Genomic DNA, 12,205 nt, shown 5'->3' on the forward strand with positions numbered 1-12,205 from the left:
ATCATGGGATGCAACATTTCACTGAAGATTCATTTCTTGGACTCTCGCTTGGATTTCTTCCCATCAACTCTAGGAGCAGTCCCGATGAAAATGATGAACGGTTCCATCAGGATATTGTTCTGGGACAAAACATAAATCAAATTTTGTATACCAGTGATATCTACGTTAACCAGGACTCATGCCAAAATGCCTATTTTGGTAAAATAAGCACAATGGGCTCTCAATAAAATATTCCTATAACATTTGTACCTAATTCGATGAGCCCAGACAGATGCAGCATACAGCATTATAGCTTTGTATACACCCTTATATAGAACACCCATGTTCTGAAATTAAGCCGCCGATTGGGATCAACTGCTCTCTGAGCACCAAAGAAAGCAGAACAAGCCTTTTCGGCAGCATATTGAAAGTGGTAATTGAATCAAAGATTCTCATCAAGAATAACACCTACCTAGATACATTGCAACGAGACATACATAATTCGATGATCTGCCATTGATGCACAAGGTCATCATGTAGCAGCTAATCTGCCTTTGAGCAACATCACTGTTGTTTTCATTGGATTTAATACCCACCATCTTATGTTGCAAACTTCACAAATGGAGTACCTTGCAAGCCTGGGATGCCCTGCATTCGATCTAATTCCTTGAATCTCCTTTAACCAGCAAAAGCACATCATCCGCATTGTACTGCTTAAATAGTCCTGCTGTTAATCAATTTATCAGGTAACACAACAAGTTTTTAAAAAGTAATATCTCCCATGTGCTTTTGTTTTTTAGGACCATGGTCATGAAACATCAAGAAATGAAAAAATCCACACCCCATTTTATGACTGATTACCATACTTTCCTTACAGCATGGCTCTACAGCTATGATACCAGTAAAGTAAAAATGGATTGAATTAAGAAATAACTTTTTTTTTAGTCAATTATAAAAATTAATACAACGTAATAATGTTACCCACATGATGGCCATGCTGTCTTAATGTGATTAAACCATCCTTCTGTTTCTGGATCAAAAGGAAAGTCTGGTGATGTTGTAATTTATGATGTGAAATCATTTTTTCCTGAATTGGGCTGTTTGTTACTTGTACTTGGTAAAGCTGTGGATGATGAAACTGGCTTGCAATCCTTAGCAGCCATTTTATGTGTAGTATCTGCAAGTTAGAAACCACAAAAATATTTGTTTTTTGTCATAAAATTAAAACACAAAGAAAATAATACCTTTGTTTATAAACTACTTTAAAAATATATTCTATCTTGTAACAACATATCAGGCTGTACAGTTGTATATTATAAATTTATATGAATTTGATTCATAAGCTGACAGACAATTAAAATTATAAACACTTATAACAATATTATAACTTGTATTGAAATATGTATCACCCCAAAAGCTATTTTAATAGTCAGAATTGTGATTCCAGCTGTACTTCAAACAAACCAGGAATATTGGTCACAATTTTACTTTCTTTTGGAATTTTATCTGGATCCAAGGAACATTTTTTCCTCACAATGTTTTGCTATGCAGGCTGATATCAAAATGTGAGTTAGTTCAAAAGGAGTAATTTTTGAACTGAATGAACTTAAGGTACAATTATTCCGAAGGTTTTTTGTATTAAAAGTAATTTTAATGTGTTTAAAATTGATGAGTTAGCAAGATCCAGTGGTAAAATCATGCTACGATTACATCCCTATCATTGTGAGCTCAACCCATATGAGTTAATTTGGGGATGAATCAAAAGTTACGTAGCATCAGAAAATACTACTTTTAAAATAGCTAAAGTTAAACATTTATGTTTAAAAGCCATTAAAAAACGGGTCAGCAGGAATGGAAAAAAGATAAAGCCTGTAACAGACACTGTTGATATTAAACAAAATTCAGCCTCTCATTGTATCTTTTAATACTGACAGCATTACAGATTTCTAACAATTAAATGACAAAAACTGAATTGAATTTATTATTTGTTTATTATCATAGAAATTTACAGTTGACAATTTCATAACTCTTACAAAACTCAAAAAAAAACTGTTTACAATAAACAATTTTAATGACTAAAATACTGATCGGTAATCAGATGTACCAAATAAGGTAAGAAATATTTATTGATCATTTTAACATGTCTTAATTTATTTAAATGAAAAATACATATATAATTTTTGTAAAATACAATAGCACTTGGGTTACTGAATATCATATCGTTCTTTTATATGAATCAGGATTTGCAGGAAATGCTTGCGAGTCGGCCACCTGAACACTCGAATGTGCAGTCTGTTTACCTGAATTCTATAAGCTAACTTAATTAGGTATAGTCTTAGAGCAAAGATAAAATATACGTGTTGATAATGGCACTATTTAGCAAATATGTTAGGTACATTAACGGTATAATCATCAGTATTGTTTATTTTCATTCATTGGTCCCCCAATTAGACTAGAACACTTATAGAAAACTGACTCATTACTTACTTTTTATTAATAACAATGCATTAAAACATAAATTTTTATTAAGTAAATTGGGCATATGACAATCATGAGAGGATTGGTATAAAATCTTTGTCTTACCATTTTACCTAAAAATTGGATGACAAAATTTGTGACTGGTGTGTCTGATAAAGATAATAAGTTCATTTTTTGTTCTTACTATTTTAAATAATTCATTTTGCTAAAAAGAGTTAACTATCAATATACTGTAAAGCTGAAAAATATTCAAAATATGTATGTGATTTTAAGAAAAAAAGTGCCCAACTAAAACAAAAATCATATTGTCTCTTGGCAATTGTTTCAGAATCTTTAATATTAAACATCCACAGTTATTACTTCATTATCTGCTTGAATCAAACAATTTAATTCTGGCAATATTCAATTTTTTTTTAAAGAAATTTCTTCAACATTTAAGGCACGATGATGAAGATGATAGCAGTTTATAGGTACATAAAAGCTGCATTATAAACCAACTCATTATTTGTGCTCCTTTGGAATGTACATAATAGGTGAATGTTATTTAGATGGCAACATCTTGTATGAAAATTTGAATGTGTCTGTCAATAGATCATCAAAGATTTTGAGTTTTATAACCACTTCACACTGCAATGTTAAAAAAAAAGTCATTTTATTTTGTACCCAAACCATTTTTCTGTTAATCTACCAAAATTAATTTCAAAATTATTAATTTTTGTATTAAGTATTAATTTTTGGGGAAAAAAGGAAAGCTAAAAATGGTCACTCACTATCTTATTTCTTTATTATAAGTTAAATTCATAATGGAAAGTATTAAAAAAACTTTCCACAAGATAACTCCTTTTTTTAGCAATCCAATAAAATTGTTTTCTCATTATCCTTGATTAAATTTCTACAAGAAAATGTTTATAATAATTAATAACAGATTTTGATCACTGAAAGAATGATGGAGGGATAAAAAAACCACCTCAATTCTTTTTAACACAACTATAATCAATGGCTAAAATTCGTTGACAAAAGATATAAAACACATCTAACTTGTGACTCACATAATAACTTGTTTTGAATACTGTTGTTTTTATTTAATTTAATAGTTGATATGCATAAAAAATTATGTACCACGTAAAAAAAATTTGTCATCAAATGATTCAGTTACTTATAACAGTAACTAAACACTATAACTTGTTATTTTAACAACAATTATTGAAGTATTGAATTGCATAATATGTACAACATTACAAAACAATGTCACTTTTTTATGTCTTACCTTTTATAACCTTATCAACTACTTATTTTACAATAAATTTATTAAAAATACATTTTATAAAAAAAAAAGGAATTTTGAGGTGCTTCTAGGTTAAAATACGAGGTGTCTGAAATGTAATGCACAGTCACTCATAATTCCCAAATAACATTGAGATAATCAAATGAAACAAATACGGCATAAAAGTACATTTTTTTACAACAAAATCTTACATTTATTTTTCCTGTTAGTCGGTCATCATTTACAGCTACACAATTCTTCTAAACTGTGAACCAGTCTCCCATTTGGTCAATGAAGAACGATGGTGGTGATTCCTTGATTCCTGACCTCACTACATCCTTCAGTTCATCATTCATAAGTGAAATGAATACCATTAATATCCCTCTTTAATTCTGGAAAAAAGTGAAAATTAAAGGGATCCAAATCTGTTGAGTATGCAGGTGGTGAAATTTAACTTCAAAATCAGGTTCAAATTTCAACTTCACTTTGCATTGGCAGTTGCACATGATATACGTGACCAAGCATTATCATGCTGCAGAATATTGGCTCCGTGGATTGTCAAACACGTCCCCAAAGGTGTTTCAACATATCTATATATCACTGAACATACAGTCTGCTTAGACAAAAAATTGCACGCAGTCCAGTCATCAGCAAGTGTTTGGAATCCCAAACAATACTATTTTTTCCTACGGCTGGGTTTTGAATTTTTATGATTGTGGCGAACCATACTGCCGGTATTCCATGCTCTACCAGTCTTCTTTTGGATTGTAATGATGTACTTTCCCATCACAATAATGAAAAGGAAGTCATCTCCCTTGATAAAGTTTTAAAAGCTGTTCACAATATTCATTTTGTTGTTGTGAGTTTGCATGGCACCCACTGAGAACAGATTTTACAGTAGATTCATTTATTGGTCAGTTTTGCAATAATAAAGTCTTACATGTCCTTTCAATATGCCTATCTGGGTGGCGATGGGTTGTTGTGTAATAAGAATCAATTCATCCATCTCCATTTGGTGCTTCTCATCAGTCACAGAAACTGGTTGACCACTGCAAGATTTATCCTAATTGTTAATACCATAACGATCACCTCAAAACGACTGTAATAAAATTTAAAAAAATTATATAGTTCATACATTACTAAATTATCTGATAAATTTATCAGAATGTTCAGTCAAAAATTTTTAACATCAGTTACATTGTAAAACGATACAGTTAAATCAAAATTGTTATGTTTTTAGCATCATACCTTTAACTAGTGACAAAAGTGACTAGTGCACTTCTATTCTACTATTGTTATACATTAACAGCACTTGCTTCATCGCAAATTAGATTTCATATTAAGTGTCAGCTTTTAAAGCAATCCATCAAGCAATTGAATTCTTTGATTTTTTATTTCTCCCAACATTCTCATCACCTGCAAAGCTTAAACTTAAATAATTGGTTCCAAAATAGCCAACTCTTTCACTTTTGCTCTTGTATACCAATTCTGTTTACTTCAACCAATTTTTAATTCATGCAATCACACATTACTGTAACTTATATTTTTTAATACATTTTATATTTGCATTCTATTGCTGTGAGATTTTAAAACTGTTTAATTGATAATTTTTATCTGCTATTTGGTTCATTATTATTTTTTCACTTAAAACCAATGTTTTATACTTAATGTTGACATTTTATTGAAAATTAGAAACCAAAATAATACAATAAAAAAATTCAAATCTTAAAACCATAAATGTATTAAATCAGCTTGAATTTTCACATTTAATGACTTGATAAAAATTTATAACCTAAAAGAAACAGGTGAGGAACAAAATATTTTAACAAGTGGTAATAGAAGTACAGTATTATTAGAAAAAAGGAATTAAATTATTAGAAAAAAGAATCAAGATCAAGGTTGCCTCTCAATTAGCAAGTTCTGTAAACTTACTAAATTCATTTATCAATAATAACATTCAAGGAAACTTCAGAATATTGGTAAAATATACTTATTTTAGAAATATTGTATAAATTAAAACATTCTATATTAGCTTTCTTTCAGTAGTTCCATAATTTTGTAAATGTTCAAAAAGTATTTTGACGTATTCCTGGTAAGCAGTTACAAAATTTTCTTCACCTGCTTCATCAAATTAAGAATTTTAATGTTATAATCCTTGTTACTGTTCAGAGTCTATTTCAAACAGAGAAATAATAAAAACAAGCTATTGACAAAAGCAGGATGAGCAGATGGTCCATTTACATTGAATTATACTGTACAAAATACTTCTTGACTGTCAGGGACCAATACACCAGTAGATTGTCGTGCAAAAGAATCTGATTATTTGTTTTCATTTTCTGAGATATTTCCTTTTGACTGCATTCTTGAAGGATAATCTATGAAGGATATTTAAAAACATTTTTTTGTTTACTGTTTGACCTTTTGGAATGAATTTATGGTTTTTTTTTTTGTCTTCAGTCATTTGACTGGTTTGATGCAGCTCTCCAAGATTCCCTATCTAGTGCTAGTCGTTTCATTTCAGTATACCCTCTACATCCTACATCCCCAACAATTTGTTTTACATACTCCAAACGTGGCCTGCCTACACAAATTTTTTCCTTCTACCTGTCCTTCTAATATTAAAACGACTATTCCAGGATGCCTTAGTATGTGGCCTGAATTTATGGTAAACAACATTTTTGTAAATTAAAATAATTTCAAATGCAACTTTTGATTTACTAAAATCGTTTTTGTCAAGAAGAGATAATAGGATTCCAATCCAGACCAATATTTTGTCTGTAGAGAGTATAAAAAACCATGTCTCATCTTTTTTATTAAACACCTGTGATTATTATTGAGAAAATTTTTGTCCTGACTGACCATCTTACAAGATCTCCTGTCAATATCACTCATATTTCTCCCTGATCTACAGATATTTTTTGTATGATTTGTTGAAACAATCTATTTTCAGATAACGTGAATACTATGGCAACTTCCTATGTATATTTAAAGTTCTGATGGTACAAGTATTTTACTACTTTGAATACACTCATTTTTTTTGTTATTTGTCACAAGGGATGGATTACTATGATAAAAATCCTAACACACTACATAATCCTCATGGGTACTTATAAACTTGAGTTTTTTTTTTATTGATTTACCGCATGACTTATTAAGCTGTCTTAATTCTCTGGTGGTGATTTTTAGAGAAAAATCAAAAATTTAACTTTTGTATGATGTTCAATGACACAATTTGAACTATTTTTTAGGTCACACATATGCATGAGTATGCATATACACACAAATAATAAATGCATACATCAGTTGGTATTGTTAAAGAAGAAACACATACAGTATCACAAATATTTTAACATCATGAACACTGCCACCTTATGAAGCAATAATTTCCTTTCCATGATTAATATTTCAAACAGAAGGAACAAATTTTAGATTTCTAATAACCTCATACATGCACTTACATACATACATATAAATAATCTTAATAGCTTAACTGAAATTAGAAATTAAAAACAAACAAACTAAAATAAAATGTTGTTCACATATCAATGAATATCCCTGTTGTATGACAGGAAATAAATTATTACAAAATCTGTTAACAGTGATCTGTATAATACATATAGCAACTGTTTTGTCTTCATATATGTTTAGCTACCTTTTTTTGGGGTTTAGAATATTTACATTTTTTGAGAAATAGACTGTTTATTTTTAACTGTTTAAATTAATTTAGTGGCTAATGCATAACCCCATCTTTATAAAAATAAGTATAAAAACTTAATTACAATTTCTTATCTAAGGTAACACAATATTTAATACTTAAATTCAGTAAATACATAAAGAAATCTACTTTAAAACAACTATTACTCTCATTCATAGTAATATTAATTAAATCAAAAGATTTAGCACAAAGGGCAGTAGTATTCTTACAAATTTTTTGAAGAATATTAACAGAAAGAGTAGTTTTAAAATCATGTGCAGCTGCACCAATTCTTTTTTCCCAATGAAGGCAACCATCTACTTCAAAGTTCTTCAACTGAAGAGTAACATCAGAAGCGAAGAGAATAACGTATACATAATATCCAACTTTACTCATTTTTAACAGCAATTATATGGATATAGGCCTGCATATCAGAAAAATAATTTTAAAAGATGAAGAAATATAACTAAATTAAAAAATGGACTAGAAAATGAAATTTTGATGAAACACCATGCAGATGAATTTACTGAATTAACAATTTGAATAATAAAAACAAACACTAACAAAAATAAATGAACATAGAGCCCTGCATAAGCTGGGGAGATAAACAAATAATTAAATCACATAAGTACTAATAGCTTTTTTAAACACAAATAATAAAAGATTTACTCCACTATGAAACAAAATAATAGTTATTTCACAAAATGAATAATACAATGAAAACAAAACAACAGCAACTACACAAAAATTATAATGTAAATTATTATTAACCAGTTTTCAGCTACATTACTGTATTTATAACTGTTCACTTATCTGTATCTCAGTTTCTGAACCAAAGTACAAAAATGTTGAAATGAAAAATTTAATTTTCATTTTTTTAATTTCTTACATCTAAAAAAATTTATTTTAATTAAAATATATATATATATATACATGAGTATACATTCAAACTTCTGATACTATTAAGAAATAAGCTGGAAACTTAAACAAAGCAAATTTCATTGCTGTAAATTAAATTATTAGTATTATTTCAGAGGATGATATGTATGAATTTAATTGAAGTGTAGTCTTGTACAGTCTCAGGTTGACTAATCCTGAGATGTGCAGTAAATTGAAACCCAACCACCAAAGAACATTGGTATCCACAATATGTCCATCTACTCTTCATCGACTGATCCCTCTCTCTTATCACCTACAAACAACTGATGCCTCTGTATCCACCTTACCTGCCCTCTATTCATCACCTCTATCTTCTGATTGAGGAGGTCTGGGGAGCAAGTACAACCACAGCACAGGTAGCATAGCCCATTTGTTATATTACCTGTATAACAAATGGTATGGTGTGGTTTTTATCTATTCATATGCTGAGATACTTCACTGTAGGGAAAGGGTAGGAGACCGTGGTTCCAACCCTGAACAAAATCCTACTCGAGACCGCGACCAATTGAATCTTCTTGGGTGAAAGCTGAAAACCGATTTCCTACTAGCATGAGATAATCATATTTATCACTTCTTTCCCAGTGTCCATCACCATCCATTCTGACTTAGCCATCACTCAACAGTGATGGCTGAATCTACTGATGAAATTGTGTACATTATGAAAATGCTTCAATAATAAACGGGAAAAGAAAAAGACAGCATGTAAGGTAAAAAATTTGTATGTATTTATTTATGTTTTTACCTAGATTTTATTAATAAATTTTAATCAACAATTAGATACATATGACCAAATGTTGTGTTAACACAATACTAAAACAAAAAATGGGTAATACCTAGTTAACCGTTTGGTAACAGATTATAATAAAATGTCTGCTTATGATGGGTATACTGAGCATATTGTAACATACTTCAGATTATACGTTATTGTACAATTTTAGTTTCAGAAGTTTTTTATTGTATGGAGTTCTGAAAAATAGTAATTTAATTCACTAATTTAGCTGATAGCTTGAGAAACAAAACTAGGTTAGATTAATGTAACATTTTCTTTTTACTGAAGTTTCTTAATTTTATAACAATTTGCATTAAATATTTTTGTTTGATTTTTAATCTTTTTCATACCAGTATGAAGCAAAACTAGTTTGCTCTCTCACAGTAATTTGACTGTATATTTAAAAATGTAATCAACAATAATAAAAATAAATTACAAATTTATAACAATAGTAATTTACTTTATAACAATAGTAATTTAGCTTTACTTAAAAAATCAATAATTTAATGATTTCAAAGTAATGTTAATTTTTACAAATTTATTCCAACTAAATAAATTTAGATAAATACAACAAACCTGCTAATGTTTTATTTATTTATTATTTTTAACTTAATTTTAATTATATGTTAAAATTTCATTTTATTTCTGTCCAATATTATCAACTAATGAGAACTCAAATACAATCCTAAATATCTTGAATTCTACAACCGACAAACAGTAATTTAAAAAAAAATCAAATTTTTTTTTTAAATATAGCCATCTTTATTTGTTATAGTATAATAATAAAGAGAACTTTTTATTAAAAAAAAATATATGTATGTAGCACTAAAGGCTATTCATGATATTGTAACAATAGTTTTTGTCTTCTCCCCGAAATGTTTAATACAAATGGTGAAATAAAATTATAAATAAAATGAACACTATATAATTATACAAAATATTTTATGAAATTATTCATATTTTGTAATAAATTATGTTACGGAATATAAATAATTCATAATTTTATTTCACCTTTGATTTTAACCAAAAAAATTTACTAATGTAAAAATTACTAATGACAAATTGACATTTGTAATTGACTAATGTCAATTTACAAATATACATATAATTCCAGATATTGTGAAACATTATGGATTTTGTTATAATTTGTTGTTGCAGGGTTTTCTTTAATAGTTATTTTTATAAAACATTAAATTCCTGTTATAAATTTCTTATATAAATTTTTAAACAAATTTGTATAGAAATTTTTTTAGTTACAGATGGTTTGGAAATTAATTAATGTGCCAATATGGCTTATAAAAATACAAGTTAGGTCAAACATTTTGCACTCAAATTTTTTTTTTTAACATTAAAAGCTAAAAAAATTACAGGCATTGCTTTGAAATTATTCTGATACCTTTCAAAATAATAAAAATACACAATTTTTTCTTTTATAATACTTCTCAGTTGATGACAGTTGAATACAGGCAGTGGATTAAAGTAGTGATGAAACAGTAACCTAAGTCTTGACATAACCCACCGGGTTGGTCTAGTGGTGAACGCGTCTTCCCAAATTTGGAAGTCGAGAGTTCCAGCATTCAAGTCTTAGTAAAGCCAGTTATTTTTACATGGAATTGAATACTAGATCGTGGATACTGGTGTTCAAGACTACACTTCATTTACACTCATACATATCATCCTCTGAAGTATTATCTGAAGGTAGTTACCGGAGGCTAAACAGGATAAGAAAGTAAGTCTTGACATAATCTGGTGTATATTATATTTTATTGCTATTGCTCGCATTCAAGGGTTAACAATATTCATCACAATATATTAACAACATAACAAAAAACATATTTTAAATAAACTATTGAGGAGGTAACTTTCAAAACATGTTTTGTCACAAAAAATAAAAAAGGGAGTTATTGGTATCACTGGTCCCTTCTTTATAATTCCTATAGCATGTAGTATATTGTTTGCTTCTAAAAAAAAATTTGTCCAACCTAAACAAGTAAACAAAACTAGGGTTTTGAACAAATAATGTTTTGTCCATGTTCTGTGTTTATTTCAAACAGTGTTCTGTCCACTTAGGAAGTGTTAGTGTTGGTGATTTTAGTAGTGGAAGTAGGAAGAGGAAAAGGAAAGGTACAGAAGGATAAAAAAAGGAAGAAGAAACTGAGATATTCTCAACCCAGAAGGGCCTTAGTGTTTAACCCTTGTCTTCACAACACAAAAAAATCTTCTTCCGTTAGCTTTAGACATAGACATTTAAAAAACTTTGAAAAAAATTATTATAAAAAGTCAGATAAAACAAGGCAAGATATCATTATTGCTAACTTTTCAGGCAAACTAAGTAAAACGTCATAGGCCTAGGCCTGTTATCTAAAGCAAAAAACAAAAGCCAGGTAGTGAACATGCTTTCAGTGTTACTTACTGTTTACATGCAGTAAATAATCAAAAGGTGTCTGTTTGCAAAAGGTTTTTTTTTTGTAACAGGACTTTGTTGAATAAGATTAGATAATATTATTCACAAAGTACACTCTGGACAGGCTGTAGAAGAAAGATGGAAAGAAAGAGATGTAATAGTTGTCAGACGGTAGCAAAAAAAGAAATTGTAAGGGACTTTATCAAGAACTTTGAGTAACTGAATCTCACCTCACCATACGTGAGATCTGATTTCAGTATTAGGAAGTAACATGCATGTACAGTCAGCAGGGTAACGAAGAATTGCATGTAAAATGCAACATGTTTTGAAAGGTATTTGTTACAAAAACAATATTGTTTTAAGAACTCTTATTCGTTTCCTCCAAACAACAGAGACTTCTATTTACAAAATCATTGTGTTTTACCAGTTTTTGGGCACAGTTTTTTGCCTGCGGATAGCGTGTTTGACAGTGCAGAGAAAATGTTAATGGCAAAAATAGTCACCAATTGTTTTTAAGAACAATAAATGGAGATTTAACAAAATCAATATGATTAATTTGCTATTCATTCATAATACTAATAATTTTAGCTAAATTAAATTGATTATAAAAATAATTTAAATGATAACTGCAGTGTTTTATTTTTAAGTGCAAAGCTCACAACTGAAAATAACTAAGCA

At 29.0% G+C, this 12,205-nt stretch overlaps 2 protein-coding genes across 4 annotated transcripts in view; both read right to left on the minus strand.

Moving 5' to 3' along the window:
* LOC142329302 (exonuclease mut-7 homolog) overlaps window positions 1-7,808 on the minus strand; it is a 69,929-nt gene extending 62,121 nt beyond the window's left edge. Inside the window, exons 1-3 of one of the 2 annotated variants that reach the window (XM_075373760.1) lie at window positions 7,646-7,808; window positions 3,934-4,113; window positions 965-1,156 (exon numbers count right to left, since the gene is read on the minus strand). The gene's annotated coding sequence lies outside the window, so the exon portion shown is untranslated. The remainder of the gene's footprint in view (window positions 1-964; window positions 1,157-3,933; window positions 4,114-7,645) is intronic. The other variant, XM_075373761.1, reaches the window with a different exon arrangement.
* Window positions 4,662-12,205, minus strand: part of LOC142329304 (exonuclease mut-7 homolog) — a 38,005-nt gene continuing 30,461 nt past the window's right edge. The window contains exon 8 of one of the 2 annotated variants that reach the window (XM_075373772.1): window positions 4,662-4,820. In XM_075373772.1, the coding sequence (XP_075229887.1) occupies window positions 4,807-4,820 (14 nt within the window). In that variant the 3' untranslated portion in view covers window positions 4,662-4,806. Of the gene's footprint in view, window positions 4,821-10,410; window positions 10,836-12,205 lie in introns of those variants that run through there. The other variant, XM_075373771.1, reaches the window with a different exon arrangement.

The sequence above is a fragment of the Lycorma delicatula genome, chromosome 8 (genome assembly GCF_047948215.1).
Source record: "Lycorma delicatula isolate Av1 chromosome 8, ASM4794821v1, whole genome shotgun sequence".
NCBI lineage: Eukaryota > Metazoa > Arthropoda > Insecta > Hemiptera > Fulgoridae > Lycorma > Lycorma delicatula.